Source organism: Chionomys nivalis, chromosome 14, assembly GCF_950005125.1.
Source record: "Chionomys nivalis chromosome 14, mChiNiv1.1, whole genome shotgun sequence".
In the NCBI taxonomy this organism is placed as follows: domain Eukaryota; kingdom Metazoa; phylum Chordata; class Mammalia; order Rodentia; family Cricetidae; genus Chionomys; species Chionomys nivalis.
The window spans coordinates 3,807,789-3,830,369 of NC_080099.1; the positions used below are offsets into that span (position 1 = coordinate 3,807,789).

A 22,581-nucleotide genomic window follows, 5' to 3' on the forward strand; every position below is an offset into this window, starting at 1 on the left:
TGGGAGTACCTCCTGGACTGCGGCTTTCTCCGTGCATTGTGGGAGATGTAGTCCCTCCTGCCTTCCCTTCTCTGGTTACACAGGAAAAAGTGAAGTCCTTAAACTGCGATTCCCAGGGCGCATGGGGCTTCCCAGGCTGCTTTGCGAAAGCATGGCGGGCAAGATGTGAATGTCAATAGTAAGGTAAATAGGGCGTTTTAATTCCAGAGAGGAAAAAAAAAAAAAAGGACAGAAAGGCGTGTGTAACCTCTCGGAAATTTTTCATCTTGATATCCGCCTAACACACTGCGGAATGTGAATGACTGGATTTTATGTCTCGTTCGCTTGAGTGTGTGGATTACTAAGCTTTAGAAGTTGCAGTCCCGAAGCCCCGCGGTTTTTGTGAATGAACATGCTTTGTGCTTTTCTACGACTTGTGCAGCATATGGAGAAGCTGCCCGGGTGTTTGGGCGGGCAGTTGCTGCCACACTTTGTGCACACGAAAGCTTGCTTGAAGACTCAGCCTTTGAGGTGGGGGCTGCTCGAGCAGAAGAAAACGGTGCATCCTAGAACCGAGCTTGGGTTCACCCGGAAAACCTTCTGGACCCAAGGACCAGACCCCCAGAAAGCGAAAGAGGACAGCAGCAAACAAGTGTCTGTTCACGGAAATCAGAGAGGGGAAACCGGCCTCTCAATGTCTCAGAAAGGTAAATAGATAGATAGAGTGTATACTACGTACATACGTACAGATAGATACTACTTCAATGAAGATCTGCCTCTCCAGCTAACCTGCCAAATACCATTTCATGCCTAGTTCACGTCTAAAGATGGGATAGGGGAATTATACAGATTAAAATAATTAAAAAGAACTGTTAAACATATAGTTTACAACCAAACAGTGTCGACCCGCAGTTTTCACAACTTTATAAATGTTTTGAAAATTGATCTTGTATTTGGTATAGTTATTACATTGTGAATAATAAGTGTGTGGATAAATAGGAAGAGATATTATTGTCAATCAATAAAGTGTTTTGTCATTCAGTAACAGAGACAGAGGACTTCAGAAACACAAGGAATGAGGGTCTTGTGTGAGAATATTGAGTCAAAAAAGTCAGAAGAATGAAGAAAGCTACAATGTAATATTTAACAGGAATTTTTAAACTTAGCAGATGTGTGTAATAATCACAGCTTTACACACAGTAGATATTGCAGAGCTCTTGGTGCTTGGATTAGAAATTTCCTGTCAGGACTGAGTAGGAAGGAACAGGATTCTGGGTTGTTCCGGCCAATGACCTGATTTGGAAAGCAAGAACAATTATGGTTGTGTCTTAGTCTAACTGTTATTGTGCTGTCCACTTGGGGCCTCACATGGCGGTGTCTGTTGACATGCAGTTTATGACATTATGGGTAATGGAGTACAGGTTGTCATTGCAGACCTCAGCCACTGAGCCTAGTAAAGAGATTGGGTTTGCGAAGCAATTACTGTTGAGATCAATCCCATGAATTATATAAATTTTAGTAGATGCAATGCAATATATCTTTTTCTCTATTTTTCTTTTTCAAGACAGGGTTTCTCTGTATCTTTGGAGCTGTCCTGGAACTCATGTAGACCAGGCTGGCCTCGACCTCACAGAGATTCGCCTGCCTCTGCCTCCCAAGTGCTGGGATTAAAGGCATGTGCCACCACTGCCTGGCAAGATACAATATTTCTATTTTCTTTTCTTTTAGTGTGTGTGTGTGTGCATTAATGTAGGCAAACATGGAAGCCTGGAAAGGTTGTCAGATCCTCTGAACCTGGAGTTACAGGCAACTGTGAGCCACCAGATGTGGGTGCTGGGAACTGGGCTGCAGTTATCAAGAGCAGCAAATGCTCTCAACCTCTGAGACATCTCTCCAGCCGCCTGAACATAGTTCAGGTTAACAACCAGTACTAAAATTCAGATACATTACAGTAAATACTACCTTTAAATGAGTGGTTTTATTATAGTATTTTACTGTACATATAGGGAAAAGTGCAGGAAAAATACCACCTGTTAAATTTTTGATTTCCTCATTTTTTAAGGACTGAAGTCAGAGAAAATTGGGTTCCTAATGTGACTATACTGACCTATAAGTGTACCAAAGATGTAAATATTCTCAGCATCGTGAAAAAGTACACTGTGATGATGTAGCTTTTCACACATAACATGTGCTTATGTAAATAATGTGTGTCTATATACATAATATATCTTGATTGATTATCTTTAGCTCCCCACATGTTCTTACTTAGTACAGAAAAAAATAAGAACAGTCTCTGTAGGTTTATTTGATTCATAGACCATCCTGGCCAACTACCTTCCAATTCCAATTTCCGTTCACTAACTTTATGCACCAGTCAGTGGGGACCTGTGAGGTAGTACTGTTAAGAGTTGCTTACATTTGGATCCCTCTGTTCCCTTGTCTTCGGGTTGATTGAACCTTGATCCGGACAGGGTAGACTTCTGTCCATGTTGCCGCATCTGTGGCCGTTCTCACTCTGGAGACTGATAAGGGTTTTATGCCACTAGAAAGGTATCAACATTATGCTACTCAGTGAAAGAAGTATACAGATTGCTCGGCCATGTGTACAGCCATGCCACACTGAACAGCCCATTCTCTTCTGCTCTTGGAAGCTAAGCAGGACTAGGCCTGGTTAGTGCTTGGATCAGGGATTCTTTTGAACACTAAAGCTCAGGAGCATTGAGATCAGCTGCTGAGAATGTTCCATTGGGCCTGACCACCATATGCTGCTACCTGCTAGGAACACCCAGGTCCCCAGGGGCCAGGGTATTGTACACACACCTGTAACCTTTCAACATTTTTCTTTGCAGTGAAAGAAGCTGGAAGAGACTTCAGCTACTTGATAGTGGTGTTCTTCGGCGTCAGCATTACAGGTCGCAAAGCCCAGCAAGTGCATGGATACCTTTCCCCAGCCTCTCACCCCGTGGCTGTGCTTCACCTTTCTCTCTGCTTTTTCAGGTGGCTTGTTATATACGGTTTTCAAAGAACTGTTTTCTTCATCCAGTCCTAATATCATCTATGGGAAAGCCTTAGGAAAATGCAGAGCACATCCTGAGGTTAGTTCCCTGATGAGAAGGTGTTGGGGAGCAGGAATGCATCACGTCTGCAGCAGTGACATCATACGATGGGCTGCTTGGGTCGCCTGTATGTTGTTAGGATTCACTTTGATCCTGGCACTCAGAGCTCACACAGTTTTCCTCCCAGCTGTGCCAGTGATCATTGTCAGTTCTTCATGGGTGTTGAATGCCTCTGCCTCAGGGTGGATGCTTCAGAAGCTGGTGGTCTGTGGCATTTTTCCTTTTGTGTCCTCAACCACAGAGGGGAAGACTGAGAAGAAGTGTAGCCAAGAGAATGAAATGTGGCAGATGGACGTGTTCCATTTTGTAGAATTTGGAAAACTAAAATCTGTGCACTACACCATTGATACCTGTTCAAGTTTTTAATGGGCAACTGCTTCAAGTTTGGAAAAGGCTGATTCAGTAATCACACATTTGCTAGAAGTTATGGCCGTCATGGGTATACCTGTACAAATAAAGACAGACCATGCTTCAGCATATGTCTCTAAGAAAATGAAACAGTTTCTTGCTTATTATAGTATAAAACATATTACAGGTATACCAAATAATCCTACAGGGCAGGCAGTTATAGAAAGATCAAATCAAACTCTAAAGGATGTGTTAAATAAACAAAAAGGGATAATAAAGGCCCCCAAAAATAGATTGCCTAACACTTTATTAACTTTGAATTTTCTAAATGCTAATAAGAAAGGAACAACAGCTTCAGAGAGACATTGGATAGCATAAAAACTGCAAAATTAAATCAACCGAGATATATTAAAGATGTACTGACTTCAGAATGGAAGCCAGGACATGTGTTATATTGGGAAGGGGTTTTGATTTTGTTTCCACAGGAGAAGAAAAGCTATGAGTAGAATCAAAATTGATAAAAAATTTTGATTTGAACAAGAGATAATAATAATTAATTACCATATTATTTATAATATGATAATGTTGATCATATAATATTATCAATAATAATCTCTTAATTAGTGTTGATCATATAATATTATCAATAATAATCTCTTAATTAGTGTTGATCATATAATATTATCAATAATAATCTCTTAATTAGAAGAGATGATAGTTCATCAAACAGCATCACCGTTTAATCTAAACTAACCTATAAAACCAAGAAATGCTTTTTATTTGATCACATATAACTTATCAAAAGATAATCTCCCCAAAATTAGAGTTGGGGAAGGGTTTTGTTTCTGTCTTTTCAGAAGAATAAAGTTATCTAGCTAAGGAATCTGAAGAGCACAAGTGAGGTATATGAAGAAAAAGGACAAATCATCCAGAAAAAAAAAATCCCTAGAGAAATAGCAAATTGGCCTATTAGTATATCATATTTCCAACAGTATAAAATTTCATAAGTCTTTCCAAATGTTTGTTTCTGCTATTTTCTACAGACATGTAATGCAAATGGTCTTTTGTAATCTCATCTTAATTAAAGATGAAAGCTGACTTTGGAGTTGGAATGGGACTCTCTTCTCTAAACTCAAGCATGCTTATTAAAGTAATCCAAAATCTCTGTTTCGTGTAAGAAGAGCCACCTGATACGGGACAAAGAAAAACAAAGACTTAAGGACTACTTTATTGCCATTATCTCACAATCCTTTGGTTTTATATTGACTTTTCTTAATGTATAAATTTTATAAGATTAATATATATTTATTTTATATATATATATATAAACTTTTTGTCATGATATTAATGATCATATAGAGTACTAACTAACTCTAGGAAAAGGTTTCCTCTACCTTTCTGTACACGGTTTCGGGTTTGAGTTTCTATCAGTTTTCTGAAGTGAACCATGAGCACGCCTAACAGTGGCCTTTGAAGTCTCCAAAAGAAGGATGGGGCCCCCCAACGACGACTCCTCCAGGATTATGATAACACCACTTAACTGAAAACACCACCTAATGATCAGCTTTGGACTGTGACATGCTCCGAACAGTTTCTAGCTGAGATGATCCAGTCTCACAGACTACTCTAGCCAGGACTTGAGACAAGCCCTCCACTTTCCCATTATGCAGAGACTGGACAACAAATGATACAGCTACCTCTCCCATGACTTGACAGTTAACCCAGATTTTTCTTTTCAGGATCCCCTAAAAATACCATTGCCCCCCAGAAAGCAGGAAGTAAATTTAAGAACATGATGCCCACATTCCCAAGAGAAGGAGTGGTTGGCTTTTGGTCTTTCATTGGGTTATGGATATTTGTCATTATTTGGGGCAATTGATTACAAGTTGTTATTGGTAATGGTCAGGAAAAGATCAAAACAAAGGAGATAAGATTCAGGATTCTTGATTTGTAAAGAAAAAGTGGGGATACAGATATGATAGAATAAAATGGTAGATTATTGAATATACTCTGAAAAGAAAAAATATGATAAGTTAAAACGTAGATTATGTCCATATTGAATCTATACTTTTTAAAAACAACTACTAGTTTTAAATTTTTTACCTTAGATTAGGCTTTTGTATATGGTATACAAATTTGAGATTAATTTTGTTGAAACATGCCATACATATGTTTCTAATCTTGTTCAAGGTATGGAACCTAGACAGCTTATTTAACAATGTAATGCAAATTTCTAGTTCTTGAAAGTTACTATTACCAACTGTTTAGGGTAATAAGGAAATGCAGATTAGTAGTTAGTCACCTATTACTGTCTAACTTATACTCACAGTAGGTGTGTTTTCAGGTCAAACATATATAAATATAATGTATAAAATATATAAAAATAAATGTCTAAATAGGTCATCTTCAAACACTTCAGAGATCAATAGAATATGGCATTTAATATATTTTAATACCAGACTCTTTTTTTATCTCTTTTGACAATGAGACATGTCTGCTGGCAGCACCAATCTACTTCGGAGAAGATGATGGGCATTGAAGAAACTCCACAAGGAGTTTATTTTCTTTGTGGCCAAAGTAAGCCACTGGGAAAGAAAATGCCCTTTCCTTGACTGCTGACAATATGCTGTTGTAATTGGACAATCAAGACAAAAATTGACTGCCAAACACCGTCAAGACAAGGAAGGGAGCCCTTCAGAATATCCTGCTTCACAGAAAAGTCTGTCATATGTACTAGGCCTGTAGGGTGAAAATGAATGTCCCAACACTGCAGAGAAATCATGAGTGACTGTCCAGGCAACCAGCTGTTTTGTCATTACTCACATTTTTTGGAAGTTGCTTGCTTGTACTTCCTGCTTACTCAGATAATATTTCCTTCTTGGGTCTCTAAGGGAGTTGAATACGAGATCTTTATAGTTTTCCTTGTTTACAGATGCAAAAAGCAAGTTTTGTGATAGAAAGTAAATTAGGTACAAGACTTTGGACTCACCAAGATAGGACAGATATGGAGTGATTTCTCTGAACTTGTCAAATGCTAATGGACTAGACATTGCTGATGTACTTATTGCCTGTATATGTTATATATGGTTATTGTATTTATTATATATGGTTTTTATATTAGTTATAGCCTTTTTTATTTTAGACAAAAAAAGGGAAATGTGTTGATAATTTTATTTGTATTTTAGTAAATAAAGGTTGCCTAAAGATCAGAATGCAAAGCTAAGCTACTAGAGGCCAGGAGTGGTGGCACACACCTTTAATCTCAGAACTCTAGAGACAAGGCTGACGGATCTCAGAGAGATGAAGGCTACCCTTGGGCTACACAGGATTGACCCAGAAACAGATCCATGTAATAATGGCTTACACCTTTAATCCCAGCACTACGGAGGTGGAAACAGGAACAATACGGCTGGGTGGAGAGGAGGCAGGAACTCGCTGGAGTTCTAGTGGAGTCTGAGGATTCGTGCAGACAGGATCTTGCCCATTCAGTCTGACTATTTGGTAGAGTTTAAAGGCCTCTCTCTATTAGTTGGCTGCTTTGCTTTTCTGGTCTTCTGCTTGAACCCCAATATCTGTCTCTGGTTTTTCATTATTCGCTACAGAGGTTTTAGGGGTCTGGTACTTAATTACTCCTTCCTTGTCATGGGTGCTTGCAGTAATAGGGACACTCAGCAGTATCATCTGATACTCTATTTGTGTCGTTTTTGCTTTGAAAACTCAATGCAAGCTTTCTACACCAAATGAATTTTCTCATTGGGAAGAAAAGATTTGCACGTTCATTCTAGCAGCATCATTATTGATATTTTTTCCTCGCTGTGATTAGGGCTTTGAAATTTCACTTTTACCTCATAGCCTTTAGTACTTGACACCTAATAATTTCATTTCAAATGCCTGTCCATTTTATCTTCCAAAGTGGATATTAGTAGAGAAATATTTCAGTACTTTGGTTTACTTTATTTCTTGTAAGGAGAGGGAACAGATTCACCTCAGTCTGTATCATTCTCAGGCTACAACAGAGTGGCCCATTTCTGTTCCTGTGCATGAGATATTTCCTTATTTACAATATAATTTTACACAATGCCCTTCTAGCTTTCTTGTTTGAGTCACCATTTTTGTAAAGGGGCTTCACCATGCTGATTTTTTTTTCTGTAAAATCACTTGGAATGTGCAAACAAATAATTCATCACTTGATTTTCAGAAACTAATTGTTATATAGGAGCCATGGAAAGAGTCACACTAAGAAGCATGGTCTGTGTTCTGCAGGTGATCAGTGTGTTTGGCGAGCCTCTGAAAGGCTACGGGGAAATGTCAAGACGTGGGCGGAGACAGCACGTCAGGTAATACAGTGTCCTTGGGAGAACTCAAGGATAAACTTTAAATAAAAGGAACTTGGATGGCATCTTTATATTTTCTTGACAGTTTTGTTGAATATGTAAAAAATGGGCTAAAGCGCATCCGTGTGAAATTCTACATTGAGGGCTCTGAACCAGGGAGGCAAGGGACCGTGCATGCGGAAGTGGAAGAGGTATGCCCGTCTCGGGTCGTGGGGTCAGTGGGGTACGTGGATACGTGGGCACATGGCTTTGACCATAGTGCTGCCGAAGCTCTGGGGAGGGTAATAACTTGTGTGTGTTTTTCAGAACCCACAGAGTGGCCAATTTGAATTTCGATACGTATATGTGAATGTGACTCCCATGAGATCTATTATCATTGAAGATAACCGTTCCCAAGAGAGTTAGAAGAATCAAGCCAACCCACTGCCTTCAGCAGGGATAAAGGGATTCATCACACTGTGCTCTTCACAACTCTCAGAATCTGTTCAGAAAAATAAGAATGAAAAGTATGTCACGCAGAAAGTGAGAGTTCATGAGTTTGGACAAACCAGACTCAGATTTTTTTCTTGTGAAAATTGTGAAATGTAGCAAATTTTACAGTATCATATCAAATTGCCAATCATGACAGTATTTCAGCTCTATGTTCATGAGAAAATTTTGTTACTGAAATTTATACACCACATCAATAAAAGTGCCAGTATTTTATGTTTTTCAGTATTGTATGGTTTTTTTTCTGCAGCCTAAAAAGTAAAGATGAAACTAACAGAAAGATGTCAAAAGCATTTTCATATAATTTAGAATCTGAGATAAGCATTGTTAGGAACTTTTCCTAATGCAAGCTCTCTGCTGATGCAAAAATCCCAATCAAGCCAAATGACATCAAGCCGAATTAAAGGAGGTCCAAGTTTAACGGGATTTCTGCGCTCTTGGGTGGCCCCGAGGGAAACCAGGAAGCCCCAAATGTGACCACTGTGGAGGGGGATCTAGGGAGCAGTTTCAATAGACTGGGGGAGGGGTCAAGGTTTGGTTTGGTGGGCACAGGGACAGGGCCTCCAAAGATGGAGGCCAGAGACAGGGACTTAGAAGCATGTGAAACTATTTAAGAACAGTAGTAAAACCAGATAACAAATACACTGTGGGAAGGTGGCATACACTCATGATCTTGGGCCTCAATCTGTGTCCCCCTCGTGAGCTGAGGGCACTGTGCACAGAAGAGGGTGTACAGCCCATGAGCAGGGGGATGGCTCACTCCACCTTTGCTGGTGGACACAGGAGCCAGCACAGGTCTTACCTGTCAGACCCCCCTCTGTGCTTAGGGAGGTGGAGCAAGAGTTCCAGCACTGCTGATGCGCTCTGGACAATCCAGCCCTGCTTTTCAGAACGTAAGGCTGACATTTCCAGAACAAGAATGGAACTCCTGAGGGAACACACGGGAGGGCCATTTAAGTGTTGTTCAAACAAAACTCTAATTTCACAAGTTTGCATATCTTGCAAGAACATTTTACAAGAAAAGTTTCTAATTTGGCTTGTCCAAATATATCAAAACACACAAACCAATAAATAAATAAATGGCCTGCTCTATTTTCCAGGTGTGTTTTTAAAAGGGGGTCTCCTCTTGGAAGTTTTGGTTATATAAACAAGTGTTCTGTGCACTGGACAAGTACAGGAACCTTTTTATCCTCAGGAGAGTTTCCTAGCATGTGTTTCTTCCGTCTTTGGAATGGGTGGTGAGGGATTTTAGATGTGTTCTTGAGATGATTAACTTATTTAGGAAAGGAAGTACCTGTCTGTCCAACTTAGTTTATCTCCTTGCTTTAGTTACCTGATTTTTTTTAAATATTTATTTATTATGTATACAGTATTCTGTCTGTGTACATATCTGCAGGCCAGAAGAGGGCACTAGACCTCTTTACAGATGGTTGTGAGCCACCATGTGGTTGCTGGGAATTGAACTCAGGACCTTTGGAAGAGCAGGCAATGCTCTTAACCACTGAGCCATCTCTCCAGCCCCTGATTTTTTTTTTTAACTTAAACGACTTTGTCTCAACTATTTTCAAACTTTTTCTTTCTTAAAATGGTGTCTTGCCAGCTAGAGAGCCCGCATGGGACCCACGTAAGCCCTCTGCATGTGTGTAACAGTTGTGTAGCTTGGTCGACCTGTGGAGCTCCCAGCAGTGGGATCAGGATCTGTCCCTGGGGCTTAACTGGCTTTTGGGAACCTGTTCACCATGCTGGTTGCCTTACCCAGCCTTAATGCAGGGGAGGAGCTTGGTCCTGCCTCAACTTGCTGGGCCTGCTTTGTTGATGCTCCTGGGAGGCCTGCCCCTTTCAGAATAGAAATGGAAAAGTGGATTGGGAGGGAGGCAGATGGGATGGGAGGCTGAAAGCAGGAGTGGAGTGAAGGAACAAGAAGAGAAAAGGGATGGAAGCTTGTCGGTGTGTAAAATAAATGAAAAAAATTAATAATAATAACAACAAAAGATGGTGTCTTGCTAAATGGAACTGGCTAGCCTTAAACTCTTGACCTGCCTGTCTTAGGTCTCTCAGCCCTGAGAGTTCGTAATTACAAGCACAAACCACCACTCCAAGTTTAAGTGATTTCTATCAGAAAACTTTTACCCTTACTGAAAATATCACAGCAGAGCTCTTGTCTTCCTGGTATCTCACAGTAAGTGGTGATGTAGGCTCTTAATTTAGGCTTCACCAGTTAACCAGCTTTTCCTGGTTAGAACACTCAGTTTCAGTGTTGTTACGAACCTTTACTGAAATAAGTAACAAGCTGAGAAAGTTCTGTGCCTCATCTTAAACAAAACAAAACAAAACAAGAAGAAAAGTAGCCCTGCTTCCTGGAGACTCTTCAGCCCTCCTGGATAAAGAAAGCTGACATCTACCACATAGGTAGTGTGCCCTGGAATCTGGTTTAAAACCGTCCCTTTTTCTGTACACTTCTGGGCATATTTCCCACTTCCATGTCCTTTAATTTCTGAGCTGATCAAGTTGCTTTTATACACAAAAATAAAAAAAATTTTCAAAAGCAGAATATCTACTTATGGTTCTTATGTAGAGCCACAGGAACGTGTGTGTGTGCGTGTGTGTGTGTGTGTGTAAACATCTCAAAGTATCATAAAATTTTCTAAAGTTGATCCGTCATATATCTAATGAAAGAAGTAAAATTTGTCCACTCCCTCCTAGCTGGAAATGTGTTGAAATGATCATACAACAGTACTATAAGTCTAGATCCAAAGTATTCTGGCTCAAGGTCCTCATTGTCCACACCTGGATGGGGCCAAAAGGTTTGGGTTCTCAATAATGGCCCCTTCGAAGTCTAGTCTTTAGATGAGATGTCTCCATCTATCCCTTCTGGGGTTTAAATATTGTCCAGCTACCACAATCCCATACTGCATTCATTTGCCATGTCCCACGTGCTCCTGGGGAAACACTTGCAGAACTGCCTAGCCTTTTGATCCTGCAAACCTGTCCTTTAAGGCTGCTGTGTCAAAGGACTCGTGAAACCTTTGCTGGAAGCCAGCCAGATCCCTTCACCTCCCACAACCCTCAGGAGCAAGGCGTTCCTGAAGGCCTTGAACCCTGGCTACTCTCTGTGAATACAAATGAGGTTCTGTGACTCTTCAGACCAAGCAGATTTCTGAGGAGTGAAACCTGAGGAACGCTGGGTGTCTGGGCCAGAGCAGAGGTGTGTGATAAAGTACAGGTCCTGAAAGGCAGGTGGTTTACAGAAACAGAAGCTTCTGTTTCACAACTCCCTTAGCCAGAAGTCCAGCATCAGGGTCTGGATGGCCATGCCTTCTCTAGAAGTTTCCTCCTGTCTCTTCCACACTAGTGACCCCGGGTGTTCTTGGTCCTGTGGCTGCATCACACCAACCCCAGCCTCCATCTCTGTATCTCTCTAAACACCTCTGTTGATGGGATTCATAACATATAACCCAGAATCAATGCTCTCCGAAGGTCCTTTCCCCATTTTTTTTTTTTTTTGCATTTTAAGGTAATATTCTCAAGACCCATTTTGCATTTTAAGGTAATATTCTCAAGACCCAGATATTGCACTGTGGACATACTTCCTGGGGAGCCACACCTGCAGCAGTAGGTCACCCCCAGTGAGACTTTAGAACAGGTATTTGAACCCAGGGCTGCCCGGTTTCCGAACCCTCTAGTGTTTCTTCCCCACATTTCACCCCCTCATCTTATTCTCGACATAAAATCTACCTCACAGGACATTTTTAGGGCAGAGGAGATCACACAGAGCTGCTCCAGCGAGAGCCAGCACCCGGGCATGCACAACCCTCATTGTAGCTCTTCTCTCTGGTGTCAAATGTAGAGAAGATGTCTTTTTTAATGGTTTTGCCTATAGTTATGCAGTATTTGGATGGTAACAGATTCTGAAAGCTGTTTGGTTACATCTAAACTGTAGAGACGCTTATGATTCTAGTATCCAGATACTATATTATTCAAACTGTGGCTGAAGATGCAGCTGAGATATGAATATTCTAAGCATAAAAAATAGAAGACCACAAATGTGTATGTAGTCTTGCCCTTCCCAAAGTTAAGTCTGCCTGAGTAAGAGAAATTAATAACTCAAACAGTACAACTCGAATGTCTCTAGAAAGTTGAAACAATACTAGGAGAAGAAAGGGTGGAAGGAAACACCCATCTCTAGAGAGCCAGCCTAGGCAGCCATAGTGGAATGAGGAATAACCACCCTGTGAGGTCACTTAGTCTGCACTACAGCAAATGAGATTCCAGAGAAAAAAGACATCAGACCAAATAGTGATTTGAACTACCCAGTAGACTCTGGTTCCATTTGCTGATTAGAGCTCCTATATTTTGTTCCCATTTAAAAGAAATGTCTTATTTACTTTTAAATAAAATGGTTTTATGATTTGGAAAGAAATGTATTTTACTGCACTGGGAATGGGGTAGCTGTGCAGCTAAGCTACAATCAGAGCATAGACACCAAAGCCAAAACTTGGTAGACAGAGGCAGCATTTATAAAAGCCTTGGGAAGAGGGGGCAGAGTACCTCAGCAAACCTTCCATCTTACAGGAAAGTTGAACTACACTTTTTATCTATGCACAGGCATCTCTAGTTCTCTAGCCCTCTTCTTGTGGCAGAACATGTGGGAGCAAGGAGACCTCTAGACCTGATTACACCCAACTCTTAAAGGGCCCTTGATTTGACTCCCCAAGGACATTTCTTCAAGGAGGCTTGAAACATCTTGCTTCCCTCCTATGAAAATGGGAATTTGAAGACTTTTAGGTTCTAGGCTAGAGAATTAGAGTGTGCATTGTGGAGTGCTGGGAACTATACAAAACATTTCCAAATATAGATAAACTCACGCTGAAGCCCACATCCCACGGAAACGTAGGCCGCCATTTCTGGCTAGGTCTTCTTTGGAACCCATCAGGCTACAGCTCTGTATGTTGCCCTCTGAGCCCCCTTCTCTCTTTCCTCACCATTTCTGACTCTCTAGAACACCCCTCTCCCTATCATTCTGCTCCCACTTTATGGTCTCTTCTCCTACTCTCCCTTAAAACATCGTGAGAAAGTCCCATGTGTCCCCATGTCCCTTCTTCTTCAGGTGAACTGAGTTTTTTGGATACATTTCATACATGAAAGAAATCATAGAATCAGAAAGCTGCAATTTCATGAGGTCAGTTGAGGGTATCAGAGAATCCTGCTCACTTTTCTAGTGTTAACACAGGACTTCACTCTATTCTCAAACTATTTCTTTACAGTTATTTTCCTTATTTGCAATGGATAGGTCAAAGTCACATTCAGCATTTCTTAAAAGAAGATAGAACTTCTTAGTTGAGCCTTTGTGCTCACCCTCAGATGATCTGAGCTTTCCCACTGCGAGAGGCAATTTATAGAGAAAAAAATGCCTATGTGTTCCTTATCTATAAGCTGTGATAATAATAGCAGCTATAGCTTTAGTCCTTTTGAGAACTACTAGCTTGTAAAATATTTTGAAGATAAAACATACAGGAGGAAACTGGGAAACAGACAAGATTTTCATAAGGAGTGATTTTTATCATTGTTCTACAAAGGGAGTTGAAGGAAGATGGATGCTGTCTAATAGGAAAACTATTAATTCCTCAATGTAAATAATCTTTCTGTATTGCATATCTCAAACATTCAATAAGAGGAAAACAAAAGTACGGGTTCCACTGCTCCACGATTACAAAAGGGTATGTCCTACTGCCCTGCGATGAGAGAAACAAAGGTAGGAAGAACTAAGGATCAAAGCAGAAGAAAATTCCAAGAATGGGCAAGTCAAGCTCTGTAAAACCGAAGAAGAGTTATTGGCCCTAGGGTATGACTGGGAAGGAGCTTCCCAGGAGAGCAACTGTTCCATCCCTGGACTAGACAGAAGGACACGGAGATAACAGGCTGCAGATGACCTGCAAACTCCGGGACAGCCCACCAGTACGCCCTGACTGAAGCACAGAAGAGTGCACAGCTTCACAGCCCTCGTTGCCATTGTCTGCCCTTGCTGAGACCTCCCATCCAGGTCCTCCTCCTTCCTTCATCCTTGACCTAAGCCTTCTAATGACCCTCATTACACATGCCTCCACTTAATGATGGAATTTTATCTTGATGAATCCACTGTCCATTGAAAATACTATAGTTCAAAACTCATTAAGTACACACCATGTATTGTCGGGTGTTTTCTGTCTTACCCAGTCCTTGTCCTGCCTGGTTCCTGTAGTCCTTAAGTCCCAAAGAAATCACACAGAGATCTACATTAACTATAAACTGATTGGCCCATTAGCTCAGGCTTCTAATTAACTCTAATTAACTTCTAATTAACTTAAAATTATAACTAATTTATTAACTAATGTATATTAGCCCATTATTCTTGTCTATGTCAGCCATCTGGCTCAGTACCTTTTTCAGCAGGGCAATCACATCTTGCTTCTTCTGCGGCTTGTCAGGACTGCAAAGGGAGCATCCTTCTTCCCAGAATTCTCCTGTTCCCCTTGACCTGCCTCTACTTCCTGTCTGGTTGTCCCGCCTCTGCATCAGCTCCTGCTTCCCGGTTCCTGCCCTGTTTGAGTTCCTGTCCTGACTTCCTTCAATGATAAACATTGATAGGGAAGTGTAAGCCAAATAAACCATGTCCTTTCCAAGTTGCTTTTGTCATGGTGTTTCATCACAGCAATAGTAACCCTAACTAAGACACATGGTAAAGTTGGAAAACTTTTAACGGAGCCACTGTGAGTCTGCATTCCACTCCTTCCGGCAACCGTCTTCGATTATAGTCTCTGGTGGGTGCTTTCCTTTCTCCTCGGACCAGTTTTGTGGAACAGAGATGAGCTTCAACACAACCATCCTCTTCTCCTTACCCGTGCCGCTACTGTGAAGTTTGTCACAGGAGACTCCAGCTAAGATGCAGCTTCCTGTGGACAACACTTATGCCTTTGAAAAGTGGGGCATCTTGTACTGAGGAGGGTGGGTTGTTTGCAAAAGGCTCTAGGTTTTCTCTTTATCCTGGTTGTTTTGATTGCCTTAATAACTGCTCTTAATTTAAGCATATTTTTCAGTATTTAACACGCTAAGACCAATTTAAACTGTTCAAGACTTGAATTTCCTGGCCATGAGGCTACAACTGTGACACCTGCTGGCCGGTAACGGTTATTACACCTACTCCAACTCATTACAGGTGAGATTTATAAGGTCAAATATATAATTTATAAGGTCAAAAATGACAAATAACTTAATGATCCAAAAATTCAGCAGCTTTTTTACTTATACTATAAATGGTATTATGCAAGGCTTATGTAATTTTCCTCCTACATCTCTAGGAATTAGCTTTGCCTTTCATATTTTCTCCTTAAAAAATGGTTTGATAATAGAGCCAAGAATGAGGCACTTTTAAAAATGATACAGTCTTTACAGACTAAAAGGACCAGCTAAAAGGAAAAACAACACTCTAAAAAAGACAGACAAAACCCAGTCAATGACAGAGGGTGCTGAGATATTGTCTAAGAAAATCCGTGCTATTAAATATAATAATCAAAATATGTTAAACACTTATGATAGATTGGTGGATAGGATGTCTCTCCAAAAATGTAACATGTATGTCATAAGAATTATATCCAAGGATGAGACGTTATCCTTATTGGACAAACTTCATAACTTAAAATCCTCAGTGAGGACGTTAGAACAAAACACCAGACAGGAGATCTAAACTTTACAAAAGACAGTGGTAAAAAGATTTTAAAAGATTTTTAAAAATTATCAAAATTAGTGAACAGGGACAAAAGGTACAAAGACAATATTAACATCATCAGTACGTACCAGACTCCAGGATGGCTTACCCAAAGTTCTAACTGTCTATCCAGTAATATCATCAAAAATACCATCTGGCACTAAGTACCCTAAGGTAGTCAAAGAATATACATAAAAACCTATATGTATGAGTAATCTAAAAACATTAAACAAGTAGTAGTTTTTTAATGGCATGCATTCACCTTTTTAGAAAAATGGTCAAAATGTGGGCTTCAAACAATAAGGTCACCCCACACAATTGGCTTCGATTAATCTCACCAGTCCTAGAAGATGGACTGCAACTTCTCTAAAAATGTTTTTTTAAAAAAAGAAGCAAAAATTTTAGAACAACAAAAAAGAGAGAAAATTGAATGGGATAATAGGTAACATAGTATGAACTTATTCACACTAATATATATAGTCAGATGAATTAGATTCTTTAAATACATAGAGATTGTATTCTGCATAGATAGGTAATCTTCAGTCACTTCAAGGATCTCAGGAATATGGTATTTAAATAACTTAGTGTTCTGTTGACGTGAACATAGTTGTTCCTGACAGCACCGATCTATTCCCAAGAGAATATTGAACACCAAAGACACATCACTTGGAGCTTGTTTTCTTCTTGGCACTGCCAATGCCTCGGCCACTGACAAAGTACATGATGTATAAGCAGCACATGAGAAAAAACACTGCCAAACCTTGCCAAGACAGGGTAAGAGAGTTCTGAAAATTTTCCTGCCTCTGAAAAAATGGTCTGTCAGTCACTCTAGGCCTTAGCCAAAGTTGGTTGCTTCAACATTACAAATGAGACTTTGGGTGCTTGCTCAGGTAGCCAGTTGTCTCTGTTATATACTGCACATTTTGGAAGGTGCTTGATTGCACTTCCTGCCTACTCAAGCAATATTGTCTCCTTTCTTAGGCCTTCAATGGGGTTGAAGATTAAATAGCCATAGTTACCTTCCTCTTATGATTTAGCCAAGCCATTTCCAATGCAAGACAGACTCTTTAGGATAAAATGTTTATTAAAAATTTAGCATGTGTTCCTTGCTTAATATTGTTTATGCTGCTTGTAATCCTAATTTTATACTTAATATCTGTTCCTAATGCATATAGCTTTGCATTGAGTTTGAAACTCTCTTATTTAGACAAAAGGGGGAGGTGATGGGGAACCTCTGTTAGCCAATAACCTTTAAGATGTTGGACCGTGTTAGGGTGTGACCTCTTGGGTATCCAGAGAAAACTGCTGGCCTGCCCAGGGCTCGCTCCCTCTGTGGTTCCCAAACTACACAGCTGAGGCTGGACTTCTCATTCCTATTTTGTGAGTTTGCCCCTTATAATTAAAAAAATGGACTATTTTGGAGTTAGCCTGGTATTCTTTGACCTGCGTCCTCATCCATCAACACTCCCTGACCCTCCCTGACCCAGCCTGACCCCTCCTAATCACATGGTGGGTGATCACATAATTTTAAAAGTTGTATTTTCTTATTGTTCCATTGTCTCCCTTCTGTCAAACTACTAGTGATTTTACTCCTCAAAAGGAGCCCAGGAGATGGATTCAGGGCTGCTCTATTTAACCCGGCTTAAGAGGCAGTTGCGGCAAGCTCTTGAGTGCTCCCCAATAAAAATCAAGCTTGCTTCAAATTCAGCTCAAGTATGGTAGTGATCTTATTCTTGTCATTGGGATTAACATGATAACAACAGAAAGGTATCCTCCCACACTCTGGAGAGCAGGGGCAAGGCCGAGGTGTCTGTCTACAGGGCTATAATCCCTTAGAAGGCACTTGGGAAGAACCCTTCCGACCTCCACTACCTCTTAGTGGCTCCAAGTGACCCTTGGCTATAGCTTCCTCCCTGGCCCCTCAGCCTCCATATCTAGGTCCTTCTGCCCTTGGTCTCCCCATCTCTTTCCTTGGAATAACACCTGTCATTGAATTCAGGGGCCACACATATGAAACCTGAAGACCCCCAATCTTAAACCTTTAGTTACACTGCAGAGATGCTTCATGTAGTATAGACATGAGAGAGCACAGCCTTGGGTTTGGAAAGGGCAACTGGTCCAACCTTGATAACATGGGAGGATATTCTAATGGGATTTTCAAATAAGATGGAGGATGGGGGCCACTAAGCTACAGAGTGCTTTCACAGACAGCTCAACAACCATGTTTCCACCCTGACAATGGCCTGCGCTCTGACTGGGGACGTGCAGACAGTCGGTGAGAGCTCTGTCTGAAGTCTGAAGCTGAAGGCTCCACCAAAGGGCTTTCTGTAAAGCTGCAAGTGCATGCAGCTCCCTTCTCAGCCCCATAGCTCAGGCATCCACAGCCGCCTGTGGCTCCCCCACACACCTGCAGTCATTTAATAAAAACTGCCACATTGAACCTGCTGGAGAGACCAATTATTTGACTCTCCTTGGTGAGAGCTAAGAAAGATGTCATTAATACAGCTTTTACCAGGCCCCTTGGATGCCCAGAGGGAAATGGAGAGAAAGGAGAAAGATGAAGCCCAGGACTCGACTCCCCTCCCGCCAGCTGAGCAGCTCAGTGCTGCAGGCCAAAACACTGGTTGTGTTCTTAGTGTTGAATGTAGAGAGAATGTATTTTAGCTGCCTTTCTGGGAACTGGAAGGGAATACCTGTCAAAGCAACTTAAGAGACAAAGAATCTATTCTGGCTGGTGGTTTAAAGGAACATATGTGCGTCATAGCGGGGTAACTCACGGATGCAGACGGCTCCAAGGCAGCAGGAGCTTGTGAGCAGGATGTTTCACCTCTTCACTATCTGAAAGGACAGGAAGGGAAGAGAGGAGAGGAGAAAGTACATATGTTCATGCCTAGGAGAGAAAGGGGAGGAAGTAGGGACAGAGAAGGAGAGGAAGGGAAGGGCAAGACAAGGGAGAGGACAGAGGAAAACTTGAAGATGTGCCCCCAACGTGGCCCTCCCCTCCCCATCAGGCCCCACCCCCTAAAAGTTCCACAACCTCTCCAGCAACAGCTGGAACAAATGTTCACGCAAACATATGAGCCCGTGGGGGGGGCGGGGAGCATATCACATATACACCATGACAGAACGGGTTCTGATGGAGAATGACTCCCCCAAAAAATCTTCACAAAAGGGAAAGCACTTTTTAAAATGTGTAACTGAGTAGAAAACTTAAGAGGCCATCCACAAAATATTGGTATTCATAGCCCAGCTCTTTCCCTGTCCTAAAATCAGGGGTGATAATTCTCCTGGAATATTGTGCAGTGCAGGATGATGTGGCTGACCAGACATAGTCTAGGTCAGAAGCCATCAAATCAGCACAGAACAGCCCAGCTGCCCAGCTGCTAAAGTTGAAGCACACCAAGTTTCCTATCAGAAAATATAATTTGGGTCTCTCTTTACCTTAATGCGTTGACAGGTGTCGCTATGAAGTGTTTTCGACACCAGAGCCAGAGGGAAATCCCAGATGTGATTTTTCTGCCTACCTGAAATGGATTTTGGAAATACCCTTTTTTATGGAAATTGCAGCATTATGATGAAGTGCTCGAAGAAACTAACTGTTCATTACAATTCACAGGAGACCAGGCTTCAGATTGGGCAGACTTTCAGAACAAGAAGGAAGATTGAATTGTTTAATGTGCTTAAAGGATTTAGCTTAATTAGATTCTGTCTTTTGGTTGAAATAATTTAGATAGCAAAAAGGAAATAGATTCTTGGCTCTGGAATATTTTAATATACCATCCAAATGCTTTGTTCGGATCCTATTGAGCAGAACCACTTGCAGGGTATTAAATCTGCCTTGCTCGAGTTTAACAGTGATTTAAAAGTTATGTTCTGAATTTGTCGCCGCAGAGGAGAAATGCTGTCTTCTTGCTCCAGAGTCTCCTCCACTGTGCTCTGCAGGGAGCTGTTTCCGTAGTGTCTGTTTCTCTGCTCTCATGGCCCTTGTTTACCACTAGAATCTTTCTCAAAGCACTTCTGTGACCCACACATGAGGACATGAGGACGGGAGTACTCACCCTCCGGGGGTAGCCCTGGAGGTCAAAGGGCTGCTGGACCAAGGGGAGGGGAGAGGGACTACCTATGCTTTTTGCTTTTACAGTTTTTTTAACAGGAGTTTGGTACAGCCATTGGGTGGCCGACTGTTCTCTTCACTGGGCAGATGTGTTTGTTATGCTTGGTTAAATGTTGCAGCTGCTATTTGAAGTCTCTGCTCCGAATGGACTCGGGTCCTGTCATCTTTCTCCAAGGTGAACGGTTCACTACACAAAGCATTATTTGGATGATCTATTGTGAAATGTTGGCATGAATACTTGATATTATGAAAAAGAACAATCCTGGGAAGCATAAAATATGTACAGCTTGCCATCCATTCTGCCTCACTGGAGGAAGATTCCCCACTTACACGTGGAAGTTCTTTGGCTCTGGGGCACAGATGGTGAAGAGTAATAAAAAAGACCAAAGAATTGGAGGGCATAGCATCATTCCTGTGCAGAGAAACTGTCTCTTTCAGACAAAGAAAGCAAACTCACACTGTGGGCTCAGGCTATCGGCTCTACCCCTCACTGCTCATCAATTTGTATAGACCTCCTCCCTTCCTCCACCTATTGCCCAAGAGAAAACCTCCTGAAGCACTCGTTAGGCCAAGGGGGCACAGGATGGAGGTGCAGTGTGACTGTGACACCGTGTACTTCCCCTCTGTCAGGGGACGAGATTTCCATTTTCTGCCTTCCAAGCCTATGCTGTTTAGAAATAGTCACAAACCACCTGAGGCCTTCCTCCTCTCTTTGTCAACCCAGGCTGACCTAACAAAGTTGACTTTTCCAGAATTTTTTTTTAATTTATTTATTTATTAAAGATTTCTGTCTCCTCCCCGCCACCGCCTCCCATTTCCCTCCCCCTCCCCCAATCAAGTCCCCCTCCCTCGTCAGTCCTAAGAGCAATCAGGGTTCCCTGCCCTTTGGGAAGTCCAAGGACCTCCCACCTCCATCCAGGTCTAGTAAGGTGAGCATCCAAACTGCCTAGGCTCCCACAAAGCCAGTACGTGCAGTAGGATCAAAAACCCAGTGCCATTGTTCTTGAGTTCTCAGTAGTCCTCATTGTCCGCTATGTTCAGCGAGTCCGGTTTTATCCCATGCTCTTTCAGACCCAGGCCAGCTGGCCTTGGTGAGTTCCCAATAGAACATCCCCATTGTCTCAGTGTGTGGGTGCACCCCTCGTGGTCCTGAGTTCCTTGCTCGTGCTCTGTCTCCTGCTCTTGATTTGGACCTTGAGATTTCAGTCCCGTGCTCCAATGTGGGTCTTTGTCTCTGTCTCCTTCCATCGCCTAAATGTTTTTCTTTGGTTTCACCTTCTTAATTAGCTTCTCTAGGATCACGCATAATAGGCTCAACTTCCCCTATTCATGGCTAGAAACCAAATATGAGTGAGTACATCCCATGTTCCTCTTTTTGGGTCTGGCTAACCTCACTCAGGATAGTGTTTTCTATTTCCGTCCATTTGCCTGCAAAATTCAGGAAGTCATTGTTTTTACAATGACTTTTCCAGAATTTATATCAAGAGGTCCCACCCTTGCTCAAACACCTGAGTACGACTTCACAGAGTCATTCACCTTACAAGGCTTCAAAGCAGAGTCAGGCAGCCCACTCAGCAGCCAAAGGCCACTATTTGCTATGCACACTAGCTGGTCAGTGCAGTCTAATGGCTACCTAGCAAGCCCCTAGCAAGCCCCTTGTGTGTCACTTTAATCTGGACTGGTTTAGCTTTGGGGGGTCAGTAAGTCAAACTATGTCCTCTGAGTATTTCAGGGGAAAGTTCCTATTTACTTTATACATATGCATGATTGGGTATACACTCAGTTTAGATCAGATACAACAAGAGAAATGACATGTGCAGTAAACAAGGGTTTACAGAACCCAATCCTCCCAACCACAGCAGGAATCCACCCACTCCTTGCCCTTAGCAACCAACACACAATCTCTTCCCTCACTTTTCTCTTTCTCTACGGGAAATTGTTCTGTGCCTTCCACGGGATTATATCATTCCAGTCACATGGCACAGCAGTCCCTTGGCCGTTCAGACAAAGCTCTGCTGATAGTGTTATTCCTACACTCTCTCCTCTTCCCCGTGCCCACTAAGAGATAGTTCTTCCATATCCTGTCCCTTTCGTGCTGCCTACCACATCCACCCTTAATGGAAAATACGAATTCTCAGGAGAAAGGGGGACAGAGCTGACTTCTATGCTGCCATTTTATGGCAGAAAACCAAGGGCATTTGAGGGTTCTGCTCCTCTGCTTTCTGGTTATAGTTGAAACCCCTCCCCCCAAAAAAACCCATAAATATTTTAAGGAAAGGGAAAAAGCAATGGGAAAAAATAATAATGCCCCTTGGGATTGGGAAGATTGAGTCCTCGGGTGGGTCTGTCTTTGCTCTTTGCTTCTGCCATCAGAATCACCAGGCAACGAAAGCAAATCTGTGTAAACTCTGACTTTTTCCCACCTGTGAGAGACTCTTGGGCTCTGTGTGGTCTGAACAC

The 22,581-nt window shown here is 41.8% G+C and overlaps 1 protein-coding gene across 2 annotated transcripts; it reads left to right on the forward strand.

Annotated features, from left to right (window-relative positions):
* Window positions 1-122: 122 nt before the first annotated feature.
* Timm21 (translocase of inner mitochondrial membrane 21) lies at window positions 123-8,491 on the forward strand. 2 transcript variants are annotated; one of them, XM_057789249.1, is made up of 6 exons: window positions 125-686; window positions 2,829-2,891; window positions 2,977-3,074; window positions 7,707-7,780; window positions 7,863-7,968; window positions 8,084-8,491. In XM_057789249.1, the coding sequence occupies exons 1-6, from the start codon at window positions 386-388 to the stop codon at window positions 8,180-8,182; spliced, it is 741 nt and encodes a 246-aa protein (XP_057645232.1). In that variant the 5' UTR covers window positions 125-385; the 3' UTR covers window positions 8,183-8,491. The 2 variants fall into 2 exon arrangements, with proteins under 2 accessions (XP_057645233.1, XP_057645232.1); XM_057789250.1 differs by lacking the exon at window positions 2,829-2,891 and having other exon boundaries at window positions 123-686.
* Window positions 8,492-22,581: the final 14,090 nt, after the last annotated feature.

What these genes read in the sequence shown, in the direction of transcription:
- Timm21 (XM_057789249.1), top strand. Translation starts at nt 386, where the DNA reads ATGAACATGCTTTGTGCTTTTCTACGACTTGTGCAGCATATGGAGAAG. An exon ending in CTTCGGCGTCAGCATTACAG is followed by an intron (nt 2,892 to 2,976) that starts GTCGCAAAGCCC and finishes CTGCTTTTTCAG; the next exon opens with GTGGCTTGTTATATACGGTT. An exon ending in TGCATGCGGAAGTGGAAGAG is followed by an intron (nt 7,969 to 8,083) that starts GTATGCCCGTCT and finishes TGTGTTTTTCAG; the next exon opens with AACCCACAGAGTGGCCAATT.